We start from the raw sequence: 23,752 nt of genomic DNA on the forward strand, positions 1-23,752 counted from the left end.
TTGTATTTAAAAATTGTGGTAGATAAACTATTTTACCAGAATATTAACAGTTTCTAATCATTATTTACTGCTTAATATAAGTATTGTTGTCTCTTTTTCCAGCATCCATACATTTTCCCAACAACTGATATAGATTTTGTGATAGACCAGAAACTTATTGTTGTTGTTCAGCCTGTAGCCAGCAGAGGGTCACTTAAAGATTATATTTTCCAGGTAAAATTTTATATGTAAGCCTATTTTTAACAAAAGGCTTGATACCTTGGTCCTGCCTACTTCAGATAGTATGAGAAATTGTAAATGTGATAGCTTATTTGTTTTATGCAATGCAGTTTCTTGCCTGAGAATAATTACTATTTTTTCTGCTTGGTGGAAAAGTTTTGAAGATCAACTTGACAGTATTGAGAACATTTTTAACATCTTTCTCTAAATCTTGGCATCTTTGGTGAACAGTTGCCATGAGAACAGCATTTACAGCGATCTCTAGCCTTTTAACACTGAGGTTGTGAAGATGAATCCCTCTCATGGTGAGATATTTTCGACACTTGGATTGCCAGTTTTCCTTCTAAAGTTAGTGGTTCTTTATAGGTACACTGGTTTCTTCCACCAATATAAGTTGGCCATCATGAAATAGCCAAGAGTGCCACAAGTGATGTTAAACACCCAACACACATAAAAAAAACATCTTAAATCTTGCATTAAATATTATAACAACATAAGTGTTAACAGATAACCTTTGATTTCAAGCTAAAAGAAGGCTAGATATATAAATCATACAAAAGCTCACATATCATCTTGTTAGTTTGAATTTCTTTCATTATAGACATTATTAATTTTCTTTTTTATCACTTTCAGAAACGCTATTCGACAAGTTACCAAGAGAAATATTTCCAGAAAACTAAGGGATTAATAAATACTCAAGTAAAACTCTTTGGAAGACAGATTTTGGAGGTACAAATGTATTATGAATCTGATTTTTGTACAGTTGATGGTATATTTAGGACCTCACAATGATCCAAAAACTAAGTCTTTGAATCTTTTCCCAACAGGATTCTTTATGTTTAAAGCTAATGCCTACAGTTTGTAAAACGTAAAAATGAGCGAAGTTTTTATTACCATTGTTCAACTGAATTTTGACCATAGACATATTTTTATCTGTAATAATGTATTATATATTAACTAGAGAATGAAATAAAATAAAAATGATCTGTGTAAGGTGTCAAGTAAAAACTACAGCTTTAAAAAAGATGAAAATTATATTTTTTAGGCATTACTTTTTTTAGACAGCAAAGGATTTCCAACACATGGGCATTTAACGTCTAGTAATGTTATGATGTCAGACGGATGTTGCACGTGAGTTACAGTATTCATTTTTTTGTCTAAACATCAATCTAGCAAAGACATTATTTGACTGTAGGTGTTGATTTAATAGTTATATCCAGTCTGATTCAGGATATTAATTTGAAGAAGTATTGATAATTATACCCCTGCTGTCTGTTGTCACATAAAGTTTTGTTCACACTTTTCTCAAAAACTACAAATCAGATGTTCAAGAAATTTGGTATCATACATCATGTGTTTCTTCCTGTTTATCAAATATTTGTGTTTACTATTGATTTTTTTGTGCATGATTTGTATCTGTCCTTGTCAAGTTGTGTGTTTAATTAATATGAGGGACCAAAAAATATGGAGATTGACTACACTATCAAAAAGTGTCATATCGAAAAAAGGCACACTGTTCAAAGTATCTGGTTTACACAAATCTCATAACGTAGTTCATGCATTCCAAATAAATGACGAAACACTTGACCTCGGATGAGTGGTTGAGATAAAGAACAGCAATAAAAGCCCTGTTCCTTTTCTTTTTGTGTGTTTTTTGCTGTGCATGTACTGATTTTGTGTCGTGGATGGATACCCCATATCCTTTGTGTTTCTATAGATTTTAGAATTTTTAGTTAAATAATGATTGATTGTCATCCAGTGATTTTTGTCTCGCCTTGTCAACAATGTATTAGTTTGTGATTAGGTCTAGTTCATGGTGAACCACTATGGGTAGGTCAATGATATTTGGTATGCAGTTGTATTAGCATTGGCATATCTCATTTCCATGGAGATTATTTGGCCCCACCCCCCACATTCATGGTCTATTGACTTTAAAACTTTTGCTTAGTTTTCATGTATTAGTTTGTGATTAGGTCAGTTTAAGGGGAACCGTTAGTGGTAGGTCAATGATAATTGGTATGCAGTTGTATAAGCATTAGAACATCTCATTTCCATGGAGATTATTGAGTCCCTACCCCTCAATCATGGTCTATTGACTTTGAAACTTTTGCTTAGTTTACATGTATTAGTTTGTGATTAGTTCAGTTTAAGATGAACCACTAATGTTAAGTCAATGATATTTGGTATGCAAATGTATTGGCATTTGCAAGTTTCATTTCCATGGAGATTATATAACCCCACCCCCTAATTATGGTTCATTGACTTTGAAACTTTTACATAGTTTACAAGTTAATGTTTGTGTTCAGGTTTGTTTAAAGGGAACGACTTATGAAAAGTCAATGGTATTTGGTTTGCAGTTGTATTAGCATTAGCACATCTCATTTCCATGGAGATTGTTTAGCCCTGTACCTTCAGTCATGGTTCATTGACTTTGAATATTTGCATAACTTACATGTTAGAGTATTGCTATTTTAATTTCAACATTTGCATTATCAAAATAACAAATAGGCGAGACATATCTCTGTGTTAACAGTTTATTTTTTTCAGACTAGTAAATTGCAATTGTTCAGTGGGTTGAATGAAATTCTGTTTTACCATTCACCACCTTGCAAACTCTGCAAACAGTATCTGTACAAGAATATATGCTTTGTACTGAAAGAAGAGATAACTCTTTCCAAACTTCTTGACATGTAAAGAACCTGTACCTTTTCACAACTTAGAAAATATGCCAGATTATATTTTAGTCAATATCATATTAAAAGGAAAACAAATAGCTTTCAAACACTGCCAGTCATAGTTAAGCACATTTATTAAAGAAAAGGTTGCTTGACTAATTGGTAGTAAAATAAACTTTTTACATGATTTTAGTGTTATCTGTAGGTTGGCTGCCATAGAGAATTCATTCTTAGGATATACATCAAAATTGTATCCACTCATACAGAAAAAAGTTAGTAAACAAATGGATGCCATAGACAGTGTCTCTTTTGGTAAGTTTATAAGTTCATTATATAGTGTTTTACCCAACACCACAATGTTGCAAAATTAAGTTTTCTATAGTACATGTAGTATAGTAATACATATGTGATACATAGAAAATGTACGATAAATATATGTACTGCGTCAGAAAAATATAAAAAAAAAAGAGAGGCAAAAGATACCAAAATGACATTCAAACTATCAAAAATAAATTGACAACACTATACTGTGGATTCATTTATATTTGTGGGTATCAATTTTCGTGGATAGAGAAAAAAAGGCGTTTCGTGGTATACGTAAATTCGTGGATCGCTGATTACAAAAAGAAAAAAAAATTCAGATACGTAATTCGTGGATTTCTTTTTAATTTAGGAGATCATTTAGTCTCCTTGGTTTGATCAATAATCAAACAAACAAAAAAGAAGGAATTCATTGAAAAAGTTTTGAATTGTAAAAATCCTCGCTTGGTCATTCTAGGTTAAAGTGTTCATTGAAAACTTCAATTACAATAAGTGACAGAGACAACTAATTATTTGTTTGTTTTACAATTTATAAATTCTTGTTGGAATTTTATAAGGCATTCAAAACTCTATGATTGAAAGCTCATTTCCCTAATCACGATATAATAAACAGTCATATAAGTAAAAGGTGTGAAAATAAATGTTCCTGTCATAAACAATATTACCTACGGACAATATCCACGTACTTAATCCTATTGATTTTTAATCAACAGTAAACCACACTATGACACGGTAATTAACAACTTGCAGTTATTTTCCATGAACAGTTTTATTCAATTTTAAAAAGTAAATTATCACTGATATTCGATATATTTATTATTGATTTAATGAAAATACTTGTATCTTCTTTTAATAAAAACATATGTTATGTTACAGTGTTTATCGATAGTCAACACTATACTAGAACTGCATAACATAACCGGAAATAAACATCCGACTCCATACACATTTCTCGGGATTATTCTTCCTTGAATTCTTAAATTCGTGGTTCGCTGTGACCCACGAAACCCACGAAAATTGGTATACCATGAATAAAAATGAATCCACAGTATCCAAATATTTTGTATGAGACTTAGAAACTTGGGAAGGGTAATGTTTATGGAGCTTCATGATGAATACAAAAAGTTGATTTATTAGTTATTATAATAGCTTCACAGCCATGGAGTACCTAGAGACCTTATATTTTTGGAATCAGCATAAGTAACCAATGATGTAACACCGGAAGTGACATTGTGTAAACCAGTCGTAGCAAATTATCTCCCTTATTCAAGTAAAAGAAAATAGTAACCATATGTTTTTTGAATTAGTGTAATGTAAGCTGTCATATGACACCTGAAAATTTGTTTTTCAAACCAGAGGTAACCAATTATCTCCCTTATTGCAAGCAAAAGTGCATGTATTTTTTGGAATCAGTGTATTGTAAGCATACATATTGTTTAAAACTTGAAATAGGAAATTCTCTCTCTTTTTTGAGTAAAATTATATATAGAAACCTCATATTTTTGGAATCAGTGTAAAGTTAGCTATCATTTGATAAAATCAAAATAAGCTGATTTTCTCCTGTACTAGAAAGATTCAAAAACCTATGTATATTTGAAATAAGTGTAAGCTAAGCTTTCTCTTAATGCCTAAAGTGACCTATAAGTTGATATGATTTTTCTCCCCTATTTTACAAAAAAAAATCTTTTTTAATCATATCTTTTTAGCTCACCTGGCCCGAAGGGTCAAGTGAGCTTTTCTCATCACTTGGCGTCAGTCGTCCGTCGTCGTTAGCTTTTTACAAAAATCTTCTCCTCTGAAACCACTGGGCCAAATTTAACCAAACTTAGCCACAATCATCATTAGGGTATCTAGTTAAAAAAAGGTGTCCAATGACCCCACCAACCTACCAAGATGGCTGCCATGGCTAAAAATAGAACATAGGGGTAAAATGTAGATTTTGGCTTATATCTCTGAAACCAAAGCATTTAGAGTAAATCTGACAAAGGGTAAAACTGATTATCAGGTCAAGATCTATCTGCCATGTAATTTTCAGACAAATCTGACAACCTGTTGTTGGGTTGCTGCCCCTGAATTGGTAATTTTAAGGAAATTTTGCAGTTTTTGGTTATTATCTTGAATATTATTATAGATAGAGATAAACTGTAAACAGCAATAATGTTCAGCAAAGTAAGTTCTACAAATAAGTTGCCATGACCAAAATTGTCAGTTGACCCCTTTAGGAGTTATTGCCCTAAATAGTCAATTTTTAACAATTTTTTGTAAATTTTTGTAATCTTTTACAAAAAACTTCTTCTCTGAAACTACTGAGACAAATTTAACCATACTGAGCCATAATCATTATTAGGTAAACTAGTTTAAAAAATTTGTCCGATGACCCTGCCTTCCAACCATCATGGCCGACTTGGTTAAAAATAGAACATAGGGGTAAAATGCAGTTTTTGGTTTATATCTCTGAAACTAAAGCATTTAGAGCAAATCTGACAGGTGGCAAAAATGTTCATCAGATTTAGATTTATCTGCCCTGAAATTTTCAGATGAATCCGACAACCTGTTGTTGGGTTGCTGCCCCTGAGTTAGTAATTTTACAAAAATTTTGCAGTTTTTTGTTATTATCTTAGATATCATTATGATATCTAATATCTAATACTATTAATTATGATTTTAACCTTATTTTACATGATTTCCAAAGCATCAGTAAATACAGGTGAGCGACACAGGCTCTTGAGAGCCTCTAGTTTGAAGTTCATTTCCACTTAAATGATCAACAAGTGTGAATTTGTAGGTGGAAAGAACTTTAATTGCTCTCTAAACGATTAGCTTTTATTTTTTTATGCCCCCGTCATAGGGGAGGGGACATTAAGATTTACCCTTGTCCGTCTGTACGTCTGTTCATCCCGAAATTGGTTTCTGTTCTCTAATTTTAGTTTTCCTTGACCAAATGTTATGAAACTTATACAAAAAGCTTATTACCACAAACCACAGATCAATTTTGAATTTGGGTGAGGTCGCATTTACAGTTCTCTAGTTGTGTCCCTTTATAACGTTTTATGCAAGCAGAGGCATCATCTGTGTCCCATAGACACATTCTCCATTTATTTAGATTTTCATTTTGGCCCAACGATTAACAGGATTTATCCAGTTGTTACTGTGAAACACTTTACAGATTGACAGTTGTGAGTTGAAGATTTATTATAAGTACATTGTAAATGATATTTCAGGTCATTTGTTTTATGAGATGTGTACTGGCAAACAACTACAGACAGCCCACCCAACACCAGGAGCCTTGTCTGAGTGTAAAAGTCCTGATGCTGTTGATGTGAGTTGAAATCATCTATCAACTTTATTGCTTAGTATCAATGGTTATTTATTTGATGTAAATTCAGAAAATTTTGTGATTATTTAGCTATGACAAAAAATTAGACAGAATAGGTATTGCAAAACTAAAAACTTTCATTTGTATAGCATAATTTGTATGCAACAATTCCTGAATATTAATTTTTTGTACATTTTTCAACAATTGCAATGATAAACACAGGCAAACATTACTGACTTAACAGAACCCTGCATCGAAAAATCTAAAAATTGTAATGGTTTTATCACAGCTTTTTATGCCCCACCTAGGGGCATTATGTTTTTCGGTCTGTGCGTTTGTTCGTTCATCCGTCTGTTCATCCATCTGTCCAGCTTCAGGTTAAAGTTTTTGGTCAAGGTAGTTTTTGATGAAGTTGAAGTCCAATCAACTTGAAACTTAGTACACATGTTCCCTATGATATGATCTTTCTAATTTCAATGCCAAATTAGAGTTTTGACCCCAATTTAATGATCAACTGAACATAGAAAATGATAGTGCGAGTGGGGCATCCGTGTATTATGGACACATTCTTGTTTGTAATATTTTTTACATGTAGAAAAGCTAGCTTTGTATTTTGTTTGCTTTTTTCTGTTGAATTTGACCTGTAAGTATAGATTCACTGTCCAACATATTTTCCAACAACACCAAAATTTAACTCCCAAATGTTGGCGTGAAAATTCTGATTGAGAACATATTATCAAACAAGTTGATGTTGGTATGGAATGGATATTGCATATCTCTAAAGCCCCATTCACATGTTACCGGAGAAAGCGAACGGACGCCGAACGGATAACATTTTTTCAATTCGTTCTTATCCATTAGACGTCCGTCCATATCCATTTCATGTCCGTTTTATCCGTCGACCTCTGTTCTGTCCGGTGGAAAATTTTGAGCATGTTCAAAGATTTGAACGGACGTCCAACGGATGAAGTGTCTGTTGAACGTCCGGTAGGCGTCTGTTTTTTACGGTACTCGTCCGTTTCGTTTCCTTTTTCGTTTTGTATCTGTTACACATCCGTTGGAGGTCTGGTGGACCAATTCACCAACGGACTTCTACGGGACGTATAATGGATAAAACGGATGATGAACGGATGTGAAACGGACATAAACGGAAGGATAATGGATAAAATGGATACGTACCTAATGTAAAACGGACAAATGCCAATTGAAAATTTCGCATCAGAAATGCCAATTATTGGTATGTCAGATTTCTTGAGTGTCATGAATGTCGGCTCAACTTCTGAATCATGGTCAGGCGGCGTTATTGGCATTTTTCTCTGACATTTTTATCCTCTTCCTTTTCCACCCCTACCCTTTGGCAGCATTTTGAAGAATAAACTAAAACCAGTTACACGGAAACTTTCTAATTATTTAAGGTCATGTGTATGTGATTTACATGTATCATTATTGTTCGCCTTTAAATTTCCGCTTATCTTGTTCATCCGCTTTATCCGGTTTGCTTGTGTTAGGTGTCTGTTTTATACGGTACTCGTATTATTTGGTCAGTACACCAACGGACTCCCAACAGATAAAAGTTTTGTCAACGGAAAACTTTTTTTTCATCTGTTCGGCGTCCGTTCCAGCCATCCCGTAAGGTGTGACCACAGCTTTACATATGAGGTGTCCCAATTAGGGTCAACACACCAGATTTCAACAAGCAAACACAAGCTGAATGGAAAAATGAGAATATATGCTCATATGAGTGTTACATAGCAAAGGAAACTGGTACCACACAGCAGGGGTTCCTTGGAATTTTTTCCATCAATTAGAATGGTTCATTTGGAGGCCAGGGGTATAAGGGGCCAATGTCCAGGGGCAGCACCAAGGTAGGGGTCCAGGAGGCAAAGACCCCATTAAAAAAATGGATTTATTGGTTTTGGAGAGACTTAAGATGCAATTTCCTGGGAACATTTTTTTATTATCTCAATAACTTTTTTAAAAAGAGTTAATTTTGTTTTTGTTGAAAATAACTCTTTTCTTCACTGTTCTCCAATGCTGAACAGCCTTTGTATGTCCAACAGCCTTTGTATGTCCATTTATAAGTTTAAGGATGTACTTAGGTGAAATTAAAAAAATCAAAAATTTAAAATTGATACTATAAGTCGGAAGAGCATTAGTTAATGAACAAAATAAGCTAAAAATATTGATAGGTCATGGAGCTCCTTTTCGAGATATTTGATTTTTAAAATATGGCGGGAAAAGGTTGACTCGGACTTTTACCTTATATTTGCATAGGTATTATTTGGGTCTCAAATCAAAAGAAAAAAAATCAAGAATCTGCTTAAATTTTGGTAAATGACCTTTTATGAGCTATTAAGACTTATATGAAAAGATAAATGTGTGTTATGGGGCCAGAAATGTTTTACCTTGTATCGTATGGAAAAAAACCAAGGAGTCCGAACATCTGACACAAATTCCAAAACCTCACCTAAGTACATCCTTAAGCATTTACTACAAGAATCATAGTTGATATATTTTTTAGATTATAAAACATGTAGTTTATTGTGTCGCCTGCGACAGAATGCAAGACACAGGGATTACAAGGTGGCGTCGGCGTAAGCTATTTGTTTAAAGCTTTACATTTCAGAAGGTAGAAGACAAGGATGCTTCATACCTTGTATACAGATACCTTATGCTATGAAGTTTCAATCTGTCATATGTGATGTCCTTGACCTCTTTTTCATGGTTTAGTGATGGACTGCTTGAAAAAAAATTACAGTTTTTTTAGTAAAGTGAAATACTCACTTATTATGAGTAATAGGATAACTATGTTTGGTATATGGGTTCCTTGCAACCTCTACAGTACTTGCCAATTAGGTAGGATTCATCTGACCTCGACCTCATTTCATGGATCAGTGATCAAGGTTAAAGTTACGTGGTAAAGTCCCTATCTCAGATACTATAGGCATTAGGTCAACTATATTAGGTGTATGGAATGATTGTTATATGTACATGTCAGACTGGCAGGTTACATCTGATCTTGATCTCTTTTTCATTGTCAATATTAATATTTTGTGGTTTGTTCTGTTTCTCAGGTACCATTAGCAATAGGACAACTATATTTGGTGTATAGAATGATTGTAAAGTGTACATTTCTGTCTGACAGGGATCAACTGACAGTGACCTCATTTTCATAAAACATTGATAATGTAAATTTTATATGATAGTTGTTGTAAAAGCTTCATATTACAGACTTTTTAAATGAATTCAATGATAAGCAGAACAGGCAAGACATTTCAGTGTGTGTACTCATGTCTTTAATTTTGATGCTTCAGTTATTGTTCTGCAAATATTTTTTTTCAAACTGTTTTCTGTCAAAATAAATTCAAGATTTTCTTAGATAAGAGAATTTTATTTCTTCTAATTGATTTGTTAGTTTCCTATATATATCAATGAGAAAAAATCAAAGTGCCAAGAAGTAGAAGATAAATTAAATATCAATATACATGTATAGTGTTAGCTCGTTCTGATAGCAGATACTTTTTCAAATCACGCCCTTGTCCCTGGACATAGCTGTGTTCAAACTAGGCCTTTGAGACTTATTTTGTTTTCACCCACATTTCCAGTATTCTTGGAAATTGCAGGTGATCAAAAAGATAGAGTTTGTTGGCCCTTTTGAGAGTTTTCTTAATTTTTTGGGTGGGATGATGTGAGTGGAGTAGATTTAAACACATTGATGGCCAATTGATATTCAAATCAAATGCTGAAATGATTTTATCAAAAAGATGTTCTGGATTCTCATATTTCATCGTTTCTCTTTAAAAGGAAATTGGAGATATTCAGAGTAACAAAATATACCTACATGACAGTTACCCCATCTTGATGATGATGTTCAAGTTTGTTTTGTTAGGACCGGGCGCTCATTGTTACATAAGTAAACTCCATTAGTATTAATTTATTGCGTCATTTCAACCCCTTTGCAAAATCAGAATGGGACATTTCAATAAGTATTTCGCCAATGGGGCAGGGTGCGTTCCCAAAAATGATCTCTGCAAACAGGGATTAAAAAAAAATGGAGCTCTATTAGAGTAGAATTTATAATTTAAAGGATCTTAAAAATGGAAATGTCTTATCTGTTTATGAATCAAGGGTAGATCATAACCAACAGTATAATTTTCTTTGTAGTAAGCAAGTTGTATTATGTCACATAAGGAATATGAAAGTTGAATTCTGTTGTTGTTGTAAGGAAGCATTATTCCAATTACTCTTGATGACACATTAAATTTTCATGTTATTTTGTAAGTGTTCACATTAAAATGTGTTTAGTCAGTTGTCACAGTATTTTCATCAAAATGCTGCACTATAGTCAAATGGTATTGTTTTTGACAAGTTTTTTTTTAGCCCACAAGGACTTATAGGCCATGTACCTTATTGCAATCTTTTGTCATCATCATCATCATCTGTCATCCTCCCTCTTTCATCATTCACTTTTAAAAAAATCTTCTCTGATGAAACTACTAGGCCAAATGTTGCCAAAAGTTACCTGAATGCCCAGTAGGGAATCTCGATTAAAAATTTTATCTGGGGATTGACCTATCAACAAATTAGGCCACTGTTGTTTAAATTTCAGTTTTCTTTGTTCAATATTTCCCATTCAACATGTTCAACAAGTACATAATGAATTTCTGATCTTCATCTTGTTTTCTCCGTGATACACCTTACAATTGTAATAAGAATTACCAAGATTGTTTATTTGACAATTAGGCTACAGATGGGAACATTTTAGGTTAACAGACACATAGAGTTGATTTAACATAAAAAGTCAGATATGAATAAAATTTTTGCCTGAATGTCCGATGTTCTTTTTATGTAACATCAGAGATGTTAGTTGAGTAATAGGGGAATAGGTTAAAACAACAATAACATAAGGATGATCTTTATCCAGTTTGGTTTCAGTCAAAAAGTGTTTTTTTTTTTAAATGTTTACAGACCATAGACAGACAGGAACAATGGATGCAAAATGATGGCATTTTAGCTCAAACTTGCCGTTTGCACTAATGAACTAAAAATTGTTGAGATATTCCTTTATTTCAAAAATTACATGTGTGTGATGATCACTGACTATCAACAAAGATGAATATCATAAACTACAAAATACATTGTTCTATGAAAATAATTATATTTGAAACATTTTTTACTTATATTGTACGTTTAATTCATCTTTTAGTTATAAGACCTTTTCTAACACTAAAGAGAATGTAATTGCTGTAAAAATATATTTGGAAATAAAATTACCAGGGTCTAGACGTGCATTGAAGGAGAAAATCTCAGGTCATAACGTGTATAAACTTTTTTTTAGCTGAATATAAATATTTAGGGGACATTTTTTTATATTTTAAATCTAACAGTTTCCAAAACATGTTCACATGGTTATGTATTAACTAAAAATAATTGAAGTGTTTTATATTTAATTTTTCATTTATACATATAAGAGCCATCAAAATATAACTATTTCAATTCAAGCCAGGCCATATCCCCTCTTCTAGTTTTATTGAGATGCGCAAGCCATATTTTTTACAGTATATTAAGGTTATGTATCATCACTTTACATAAGAATCATAATGAAAATAGAGGTAGTTGGTATCATAATATATAATTTAAGCATTCAAAGGAACTAGAGATGAAAAAAATAATTTTCAAAATATTAATTTTTTAATTGTTCTAAGGTTAAAAAATAATAGAAAGTAATATTCTGATATGTATTTGCATTTAATTTGCCTTAGATTTAATCATTTTACAAAAAAAAACCATAAATTTAAGGAGTATATTGTGAAAGGTGCCAAAAAAGGGGAAGTAACTCAAAATTTTTTGTCAAGCAACTTTGAAATGCACAAATTATTTATGACTTTATGGTAAGGTAATTGGTGTTAATTAACAGTGTGTTTGACACATAAGCTGTCAAGTAAAGCCATGCACTTAATGGGTCACTTAATTTGACAGTTAACACAGCTTGTTAAACCTCATGTCCAAGATGAATTATGAATTTGCTATTATTTCAAAGGAGAATCACTTATTAAATCAGTCTAACGGCTCAAGAATCCGAGTTAAAATGGGCCATTTTCCGAATTTCCTGGCTATTTAACAACCCGCCGTGTATTTTAAAAATCCCGGGTGAGAGGTGAAATTCTCGGGTTTCATCCGCAGGATATGGGTCAGTTAACAGGTATGAATTATCAAATGAACATTTGAATTTTGGTAATATATTGATCGCTCTCTACAAAGAATTTGTCATTATCAGACATCTGGAGTTCTTGTGAATTTGGACCTTAATAAAATAGTTTTTTTTTATTTTCATTATTATTATGGGTAACTGAGAATTTAAACCAGGCTCCGTGTTGAATGCCTTACTTCGACCTATAATGGTTTACTTTTACAGATTGTGACTGTGATGTAGAGTTGTCTCATTGGCATTCATACCGCATCTTCTTATATAATTTAATCCTAATTAACAAAATTTTTACTGATCTTTTTAAAATTGTAGCATTAAACATGGGAATTCTCAGGGGCAGATCAACTCAGTTTTAAAAAAATCATCTTTGCTGTTCAATCAGCTACTTTTATCTTAAAACATCACAATGACAGGGTCACACTCCAATGATTCCAGGTCATGAACTTTTCTGGCAAATAATATACCCACTTCCTGATTTTTGATATACAATTGTCAAAGGGGGAAACAATTAAAAGAAATTGAAAAAATATATTATCAGGGGTCCCCTACCGTCTTTGTAAACATTCCTAGATCATAACATAGATCTGACATTTCAAATTGATACAAAGATGTTACTAAGCTAAAGTGATCATGTTTTATGTATTTCGACTAAACCACCAAGTTAAGTTAGTTTAACACAGATTATTTTAGCCTTTTTAATTTTATCTTCCCCCCATGTGTTACATCCAATCCATAAAACTTCATTATTGTCAATATCAAGACTGAAAGGTAATTCTATTCCGAAAACTTTTACGTCATTGCATACAATAACCTCTCCAGCAGGATTTAATACATGTATAGCATGCTTTCCACACTCAGAAACTAAAATCATTGCTGTAGAGGTTATTGACACATCTGCTGGATAAAACTTTACTCGATCAGAAATGATACTATTACATCCATTGTAGGTCCAATGGAGTTGTCCGCCATAATCAAACATTACTACCCTACCCTCACGTTCATTGTTTATAATATCTACAACTACTATCCTATAATTGAAACTTTTGATTCTTTTAGGCTGTGTTAACAGTCTCTGGTTGTCCTTATCATATTCAATAGTATGTTGTATGTCACCATTCTGGTTCATAATCAGAACTTTTCTGTGACTGTCTTTGGTAATATGAAATACATCGGGACTATATTCCACTAACCCTACTGTTATCTTATTGTCTTTAGTTACATGAACACATGTAGTTCTTAAGGAAGAAAAAGACTTGAATGAAGTAAATCGTCCATCTTTGGTATATAGTTTTAGGTCACTTTTTTTAGATGACACAAGTATTTCATCATCGTTATACCTTGCCATATCAAACAATTTTATCTGAATTTCTCTCTCTACTTTGATATTATTAGTTTCAAATTTTATTTTTTGTATTTTCTTACTATTGGTGCTTCCTATAAATGCTGTTTTGTCACTACATAGTAGTATGTTTGTCACATTTTCAATATCACTGCGATAAATGTTTTTAAGTTCCATGGCTGGAATAGTATAAATGTCACCCAACACCGACTGACTTCCTTTTTTCAATTCTATATTTGTATGAATGAACTTTACTTTATTTGTTTTGATTTTTTTACATGAATATTGGGGTAATGCCTTATCTAAAGTTTTACTTGTAGAGAAAATGTCTATGGCTTGATGAGACTGCAGTGCCCGCAATAGATTATTCTTCCTAGTTTCCAATTTCTCCTCATTCTTTGTGATGGCTAAAAGTTCTATTTTGATAATATTTTCTGTTGGTTTCCATTTTGCTTCAAGTTCTTTTAAGAGGTCTTTAGCATGTTTTGAAATGACTTCTTTCATGTCTTTCTCAGTTTGCAAAATTAAATCTCTTGTTTCTTGGAAATTGTTGTCACCATTGGAAAGCTTTTTTTGTAGTTGTTCCTTTTCATAACTAAAGAGTTTCAGATTGTCTTCTGATCTTTTTATTAGTTCCTTCATTTCTGAAATTATTTCTTTATACACTTCATCAAGGGCTTTGTAGTCATGCAATTTATGAGTCTCCCTTAAACATTTGGAACAAGATGGCTCACTGCAGTCTTTACAGAAGACAAAACATTTTTGATTGTCATGGATTGTACATACCATGTTTTCAAGGTCAACTTTACGCACTGAAGTGGCCAAATCCACTGTTTCAAAATCTTTTAAATTTATGATTTCATGTTCCATAGATGCCTTGATTTTATTATGTATCTTTGAACAGCACAGTTGACATAGAAATAACTCACAGTTAATACACTTCCATTTAATCTCTTTCAATTCTTCACAGAACTGACACGCAGCTGGAGTCTGTGCTTTTCCTGGTAATGACTGAGAAAACTCCATTTTTATAAGTATTTAGTGACTATGTGTGATTAAAAATATATTTGACTTCCTCATTGTTAGACGATTTTTACAGATAAATGATGACAAGGTCATACAATACATTTACATGACTTAATAAAATCTATAAAAAGTTTTTATCATACAAATATTTAAAGGACTGATAAAAGTAAATGTGTAGTAAACCAATGAATAATTTGAGGACAATGATTGCAAACAAAAGATTTAAAATGAAAAGGGGGTATAAACATAAGAAGCATTGGAGATTGAATTATTGAGAATTTTTCTATTATAAGGAAAGAAATCCTCAGTTTTATTCAGACATTTTTTTGGCTTCCCTGACATAAAAGGCTATGTTAGCTATTGCCATCACTGTTCAGTGTGATATATCAAACTGTACATGTACTATGCCTTTAATTTTTACAACTTTGACATATTTCAACAAGATACTTTTATTGTAGACTGATAGGAACTCAAAATGGATAATACAAATTACTTTTCAGGAAAAAAAGAACGATAACATGTTTGTTAACTGTTCAGTCTGAATCCCTACTTAACTATTCATACTTTCAAGCAAATAAAAAGTAAAAAGTTAAATGAGAATATATACTCATATGAGTGTAACAAAAAAGAAAATGGTACCACACAGAGATTAAAAAAATTGTGAGCTCTATTAGAGTAGAATTTATAATTTAAAGGATCTTGAAAAAAAGAACTGTTTTATCTGTATCTGAATCAAGAGAAGATCATTACCAAAAGTGTAGTTTTTTTGCAGTAAGCAAGTTACATTACGTCACTTAATGAAAATACAAGTGGAATTCTGTAGGTGTCTGTAAACCTGCATTATCAAAATTATTTTTGATGATACATTTAATTTTCATATTTTGTAAGTGTTTACTGGTACATTAAAATGCATATAGTCAGCTGTTACAGTATTTTCATCAAAGTGCTGCATACTAGAGTCAAGTGTTGTTTCTGAAGATGTTTTTTAGCTCATCTGGACTAATAGGCAATGCGAGCTATTGCCATCACTTGTCATCTTTTTTCCATCTGGCCATCCATCCATTTTCGCACACTTAATAAAAAAATCTTCTCTAAGACTTCTTGGTCAAATGTTGCCAAACTTTACTTGAATGCTCCTTATAGGGAATATAGATTAAAACATGTATCTAAGAATATGATATTTCAAAAATGGTTACTGTTAATTGAATTTGAAATTTCTTTTATCAATATTTGTCATTCAGGTTTACTGACTTTTCCCATTCAACAAGTGCATAATGATTTTCTCAGTTTCATCTTGTTAGCCACATTACAAACACATAACATAGTGTTGCCAGACTGTATCTCCCTGATACACACCACATGTGGTATGAATTACGAAGATTATTTATTTAAGATAGGGCTGCAGATAAGAACTTAAGTGTTGTAAAGACACATATAGTTAAATTTACATAAAAAATTCAGAATATAAGAATATTTTTGCCTGTATTTCCCCAATGTTCTGTTTGATGTAACATCAGAAATGTTAGTTGATTGACAAGGAGAATAGATTTAAAGTACGAAACCCTAAGGATGATCTGGATGTAGTTTGGTTTCAGTAACAAAAAAATTAAATGTTTATAGACAAACGAAATACAGGAAGGATGGATGCAAAATGATGGCATTTTAGCTCAAACTGGTCTTTTGCACCAGTGAACAAAAAAACTGTTGAGATATTTCATAAATTACATATGCATGTGTAATGATCACTGACTATCAACAAAGATGAACATTATTAAACTACAAACTACATTGTTCTATGAAAATAATAACATCTTTTAGTTAAATTGATGAGAGAGAGAGAGCAGAAAGACCTTTATACAGGAAATTAGAATTAAGCCGTTTAATTTGCGGGAAATTCAGGAATAGCAAGTTTTTTTGTTGGGAATTTTGGACTTTATTATATTGTGATATGGGAATAGACACATTATTTTTTGAGGTTATTTTTTTTATTTGGTTTACATGTTAATCACTCTCTACAGAGAATTTGTCATCAGGAATTCTTGTGAATTTGGACCTAAATATTATTATTATTCAGGGTGGCTGAGAATTTAATCATAACACCAGACCACCCTACATGTATGTTTAGATGTCAGCTAAAATACTAGTGTGTTTTTAAACTAATTTAATCCTGATTAATGATTAATGATCATTTTGTTTCGTTTAAACATTGGGAGTCTCATGTGCAGATCAGCTCAATCTTTAAAATATCAACTTAGATTGCTGTTCAATCGGCTACCTAGATAAAGATCTTATTCTAGTGACCAATCAGACCAGGTCATGAAAGTTTTCTTACCAAATAATATACCTGCTTCCTGCTTTTTGAAATACATTTGTCAAAGGGGAAACAATTCAAAGAAATTGAGAGAACTATATTATCATGGGTCCCCTACCGTCTTTGTAAACATTCCTATATTATAACATAGATCTTACCAGTTTCAGATTGATACAAAAATGTTCTAAGTTTAAGTGATAATGTTTGATGTATTTTGACAAAAGCCTCCAAATTAAGTTAGTTTAACACAGATTATCTTAGCCTTTTTAATTTTGTCTTTGTTCGAGGTGTTACATCCAATCCATAAAACTTCATTATTGTCAATATCAAGACTGAAAGGTAATTCTATTCCTATGACTTTTACGTCTTTGCATACAATGACCTCTCCAGCAGGATTTAATACATGTATAGCATGCTTTCCACAGTCAGAAACTAGAATCATTTCTGTAGAGGTTATTGACACATCTGCTGGATAAAACTTAACTGATCAGAAATGATAGTATTACATCCATTGTAGGTCCAATGAATTTGCCCACCATAATCAAACATTACTACCCTACCCTCCCATTCCTTGTTTATAATATCTACAACTACTATCTTATCATTGAAACTTTTGATTCTATGAGGACCTGTTAACAGTCTCTGTTTGTATCTACCATATTCAATAGTTTGTTGAATGTCACCATCTTGGTTCATAATCACAATTTTTCTGTGACTGCCTTTTGTAATTAGAAATACATCAGGACTAGAATCCACTAACCCTACTATTATCTCATTGTCTTTAGTAACATGAACACATACAGTATTTAAGGGAGAAAAGGACTTGATTGGAGTTAATTGTCCATCTTTGATATATCGTTTTAGATCACTTCTTCCAGATGAAACAAGTATCTCATCATCGTTAATCCTTGCAATATCTTGTACTTTTATCTGAATTCCTCTCTCTACTTTGATATTATTAGTTTCAAATTTTATTTTTTGTATTTTCTTACTATTGGTGCTTCCTATAAATGCTGTTTTGTCACTACATATTAGTATGTTTGTCACATTTTCAATATTACTATGATAAGTGTTTATCACCTCCATGACTGGAATAGTATAAATGTCACCCAACACTGACTGACTTCCTTTTTGCAATTCTATATTTGTAGGAATGAACTTTGTGTTCTTTGCTTTGATTTTTTTAACTGAATAATGTGGCAATGACTTATCTAAAGTTTTACTTGTAGAGAAAATGTCTATGGCTTGATGAGACTGCACTGCTTGGTATATTTTTTTCTTCCTGGTTTCAATCTCTTCCTCATTTTTTTTTATGGCTGAAAGTTCTCTTTTGATAATATTTTCTGTCGGTTTCCATTTTGCTTCAAGTTCTTGTAAGAGGTCTTTGGCATGTTTTGAAATGACCTCTTTCATTTCTTTTTCAGTTTTCAAAATTAAATCCCTTGTTTCTTTGAAATTGTTATCACCATCTGAAAGCTTTTTTTGCAGTTGCTCCTCTTCATTACTAAAGAGTTTAAGATTGACTTCAAATTGTTTTATTAGTTCCTTCATTTCAGAGATTATTTCTTTATACTCTTCATCAATGGCTTTATAGTCATGTAATTTATGAGTCTCCATTAAACATTTGGAACAAGAGGGCTCACTGCAGTCTTTACAGAAAACAAAACATTTCTGTTTGGGATGGATTTTACATTCCATGTTTTCAAGGTCAACTTTACGCACTGAAGTGGCAAAATCCTCCTTTTCAAAATCTTTTAAATTAATAATTTCATGTTCCATAGATGCCTTGATTTTACTATGTATCTTTGAACAGCACAGTTGACATAGAAATAGTTCACAGTTAATACACTTCCATTTAATCTCTTTCAATTCTTCACAGAACTGACACACCGCTGGAGTCTGTGCTTTCCCAATTGACTGGGAAAACGCCATTTTTATACTTCTTCACTGACTACTTGTGATTTAAAAATATATTTTACTTCCTCATTGCAAGATAATATCTGCAGGTAAAATGATAACAGGGTCATACAATACATTTACATGACTTGATCAATACTTCAAAAGTTTTTATCATACAAATATTTAAAGGACTGATAAAATTAAGTGTATAGTAATTAAACTATTGAATCGTTTGAGAACAATGATTGCTAACAAAAGATTTAAAATAGATCAATTTTATTCAGAAGGTTTTTTATTTAGCTCTTCTGACATAAAAGATTTTGTGAGCCAGTGCCATCACTTGTCAGTGTGGTTATTTGTCAATGTTACCTATTAAAATAAATTTTGAAACTTCTCAGATAAATGTTATCCAAACTTTACCTGAATGTTCCTTGGAATTTTAGTTTTTAATTTGTAGAGGAGGATTTGATTCACCATCCATTGACATTGTGGCCGCCATTCAGTGTTTCTAAAAATAGAACAAAAGGGTGAAGCTGCTAAGATGGTTTATTGACCCCTTATAGAAGTAATTGCCCTTGAAAGACAGTTTCTAAGAATAGAAATTTATGCTTTGTTGGTTATTGCCTAATTAACATAAAACCCACTGCATTAATATCTTTTGTGAGATAATTATAGTCTCAGGCAGGATCTACCACAATTAGAGCTCAACCACTGCATGTACCAATTAAGAAAACAATAATTTTATCAATGATTAAATAAACACCTTTTGAATATCAATGATTACAAAGTCTAACCAGAGCAAACGACAGTTACGTTTTATATCACAATTAAACACATTTACAAAAAATTTATATAATTATAAGAAGTAGGCCATGTGTACTTGATTGTCCGTATTAATATTAATTGATATTTCACTCAAATAGTAATATAGTGCAACATTTTTGTGAAGTATTTTAAAAATGGAGGATTTCGGTAGCATTTTTAAATATATTTAATAATAGTAAGGAAGCACATGTATATGTTTTGGTAAAACATGTGTGTTTGTTTACATCAACACATGTTTTAGAATACCTGTAATGTTTACAATGTATTCGATTGGATGAAATTCGTCACATTGCGAATTTAAAACAGGTATTCTATGTATCGTAACGTATGATTTTGGCTCGTGTTTCTCGTGCTTGCTGTTTGATATAAATTAAATGTAATGTTATTATTCGAAGTTCTGCCTTACGCTGAGTAGCATACTCCGTACACTACTGCCTTGCCTGTATTAACCATGACAGACCACTGTTCCGAAGACGAAGACGAATTACTACTACACGAGTCTACAACTCCTTTCGTTCTTAACACAGAAGCTGCATTTCCTAGTTTGCCTATACCAGTACCGTCAACAGCAACCCAGCAAACAGCGCCACAGCGTCAAATAAGTGACAGCACTTTTCAACTTTTTACGTCGTACTTTGATTCTAAAATATCTGCGCTGAAGAACGAGTTAGTGTCGGGCAACGACTCCATAGCCACTAAGTTGAAAAAGGCAGTGTCTGTGAAACTAAAGAGTGAAGGTAATCAAATCCAATTTACGTTCAATTCCTAAGTCCTTGCTGACCTACATAAGCTGCAAAAACGTTTTTCGAAGGAAGATTTTGTTTCTATAAATTTAATTTCTGGACTTATCTTAAAGTTGAACAAAAGAAATAAGCTCATCAGAATAGCCGATAAATCTCCTGCTGGATGGACCACAGTTCGTGAGTACGAGAGTGCCGAAACAGCATCAGATTCAGATGACGAGAAAAGACTCTGACAAGCTGAAAGCAGAGATCTCAAAACCATCAAGGAGAAGAAAAATCGTACTAAACCTTACGCTAAGCCTCCAGCTACTGTTTCCAGATCTCCTACTAATACTGCAGATATGCCTCTTCAACAGTACAACCAGCCACCCTTTCAGAGGAACAGTCGCCGAGAGGCGACTTCCTATGACATGTGTTATGAATGCCACCAATTTGGACACTGGAGGACAAACTGTCCCAATAGAAGCAGCAAGCAATTTACACCAAGGAACAACCCAGCAGCATAAGATAAAAGATAAGTATCTTAATTTAGTAGATGAATATTTGTTGCATGAGCACATGAATATACTTCATAACATGTTAAGTATTTTGATAAAGTTGATTTTTCCAAATTCGCCAAAGGGGTCAAAAGTAGTTTATCTAAAAATGTAGCTTTTTGGGAGCACATTGGAGCAAGCAAATTTATAATTAATACTATAAAATCAGGTTATATGATTCCTTTTGTGAGTTTACCACCTCCTATGAAATTCCGCAATAATAAATCTGCAGTTGATAATACTGATTTTGTAAACGAAGCTGTTCTTGAACTTTCGAAAAACGGATGCGTACACGAAGTACCATTCCAGCCTTTTGTAGTAAATCCATTAAGTGTTGCCATTCAAAAGTCCGAGAAAAAGAGATTGTTATTAGATCTATCTGAATTGAATTTATACGTTATGAAAAATAAAATAAAATTCGAAGATTGGAAAGTTGCTCAACAATTTTTTAAGAAAGATATATACCTAATTAAATTTGATTTAAAATCTGGATATTTTCATTTGGACATCTGCAAAGAGCAACATACATATTTAGGGTTCTCTTGGAACGGAAAGTTTTATTGTTTTTCAGTTTTAGCTTTTGGTTTGAGTTCAGCGCCTTACATTTTTATACCCCACGCAAATTTTTTGCGAAGGGTATAATGTTTTGGACCAGTCCATCTGTCTGTCTGTCCGTCCGTCAGTCCATCAGTCCTGTTTCTTGTCATCGCAACTCCTCTCAAACCACACAACAGAATTTCATGAAACCTTTTCAGATAATAAGGACATACTAAGTAGATGTGCATATCGACAGGAATTTACGAATCAATTTTTTTCCCAGGAGTTACGCCCCTTTGAACTTATTTGCCCAATATACTACTGCAACCTTTTGTCATTGCAACTCCTCTGAAACCACACCACAGAATTTCATGAAACTATGTAGATAATAAGGACATACTATGTAGATGTGCATATCGACAGGAAATTACGATTCAATTTTTTTTCTAGGAGTTACATGTACGCCCCTTTGAACTTATTTGCTTCAATGTACTACTGCAACAGTTTGTCATCGCAACTCCTCTGAAACCACACCACAGAAATTTCATGGAACTTTGTAGATAGTAAGGACATACTATGTAGATGTGCATATTGACAGGAAATTATGATTCAATTGTTTTTCCTACACTTATTTTATTTCTCCAATGACAATGTGGGGACGTGGCTCACGAAGGTTCTTTAATTACAAAATATTTACGACCTATGGTTAAATACTGGCGTGAAAACGGTGTAGATATAATGCTTTATCAAGATGATGGTTTAGGTATGTCAGAAGGGTATTTAGAATGTCAAAATATATCTGAATTATATTGGAATTAGCTGGATTTTTTTTATAAATGAACAAAAATCTATTTTTGATCCAGTTCAGTGCTTGGAATGGCTCGGATTAATATGGGATTCGAAAAGCTTTAGTTTAGCAGTGTCTGAACGTAGATTAAATGATGCAAAAGAATCGCTTGACAATATTTTGAATAAATTTCCCATTATAAGTGCTCGTCAGTTAGCACAATTCACAGGTAGAATTATTTCTATATCTCCAGTTATGGGCAATGTCACAAGCCTAATGACAAGGCATTTATATTTTGCAATTGAGAACAGAAAATCATGGGATGGTAATTTAAATATTGCTTACACTGAGTGTGTATTAGCAGAGTTGAGATTTTGGTCAGACAGTTTGACAAATCTTAATCAGAAGAATTTTGTGAATGACACCTTACCAAACATATATAGTGGTGTATTCAGATGCTAGTAATGTAGCACCAGGTGCTTTTACTGTAGAGTTGAATGAACGTTTTTCATTCCACATGGAGCGAATATGAGAAAAACATGAGTTCTACTTGGCGAGAACTAAGGGCTATTCAATTAGCTTTGTATTCATTTAAATCTGTTTTAAAAAACAGTACTGTCAAATGGCACACTGATAATCAAAACTGTGTAAAAATAATCAATAGAGGTAGCACCAAGATGCATTTAAAGTGTTTTGCATATGACATTTTTAAATTTTGTTCAAAGGAAGGAGTCATTGTACATCCAATATGGGTACCTAGATCAGAAAATTGTAGAGCTGATTTTTTGTCTAAAATGATAGATATAGATGACTGGCAAACATCTCTGGAGTTTTTTGAATTCATGGATAATTTATGGGGTCCTTATACTGTTGATAGATTTGCCAATTTTGCTAATACAAAATTGAAGCGATTTAATTCAAAATTTTGGAATCCCGGGAGTGAAGCTATTAATGCTTTTACACAAAATTGGAAAAATGAAAATAATTGGATAGTCCCTCCTATTGATTAA

The 23,752-nt window shown here is 32.5% G+C and overlaps 3 protein-coding genes across 3 annotated transcripts in view; 1 reads left to right on the forward strand and 2 right to left on the reverse strand.

Annotated features, from left to right (window-relative positions):
• LOC127717587 (slowpoke-binding protein-like) overlaps nucleotides 1–23,752 on the forward strand; it is a 47,593-nt gene that overhangs the window by 12,514 nt on the left and 11,327 nt on the right. Inside the window, exons 6-10 of the mRNA XM_052223294.1 lie at nucleotides 103–213; nucleotides 853–948; nucleotides 1,265–1,350; nucleotides 3,100–3,206; nucleotides 6,437–6,534. Of these exons, the coding sequence (XP_052079254.1) occupies nucleotides 103–213; nucleotides 853–948; nucleotides 1,265–1,350; nucleotides 3,100–3,206; nucleotides 6,437–6,534 (498 nt within the window). The remainder of the gene's footprint in view (nucleotides 1–102; nucleotides 214–852; nucleotides 949–1,264; nucleotides 1,351–3,099; nucleotides 3,207–6,436; nucleotides 6,535–23,752) is intronic.
• On the reverse strand, nucleotides 12,057–15,620 carry LOC127717575 (tripartite motif-containing protein 45-like). Its single transcript, XM_052223276.1, has one exon. It carries the CDS (start codon nucleotides 15,102–15,104, stop codon nucleotides 13,401–13,403), a length of 1,704 nt encoding a protein of 567 aa, XP_052079236.1. The 5' UTR covers nucleotides 15,105–15,620; the 3' UTR covers nucleotides 12,057–13,400.
• On the reverse strand, nucleotides 17,605–19,379 carry LOC127717582 (tripartite motif-containing protein 45-like). The gene has a single exon (XM_052223289.1). The coding sequence runs from the start codon at nucleotides 19,345–19,347 to the stop codon at nucleotides 17,869–17,871; it is 1,479 nt and encodes a 492-aa protein (XP_052079249.1). The 5' UTR covers nucleotides 19,348–19,379; the 3' UTR covers nucleotides 17,605–17,868.

This window comes from Mytilus californianus, unplaced genomic scaffold (genome assembly GCF_021869535.1).
Source record: "Mytilus californianus isolate M0D057914Y unplaced genomic scaffold, xbMytCali1.0.p SCAF_1, whole genome shotgun sequence".
In the NCBI taxonomy this organism is placed as follows: domain Eukaryota; kingdom Metazoa; phylum Mollusca; class Bivalvia; order Mytilida; family Mytilidae; genus Mytilus; species Mytilus californianus.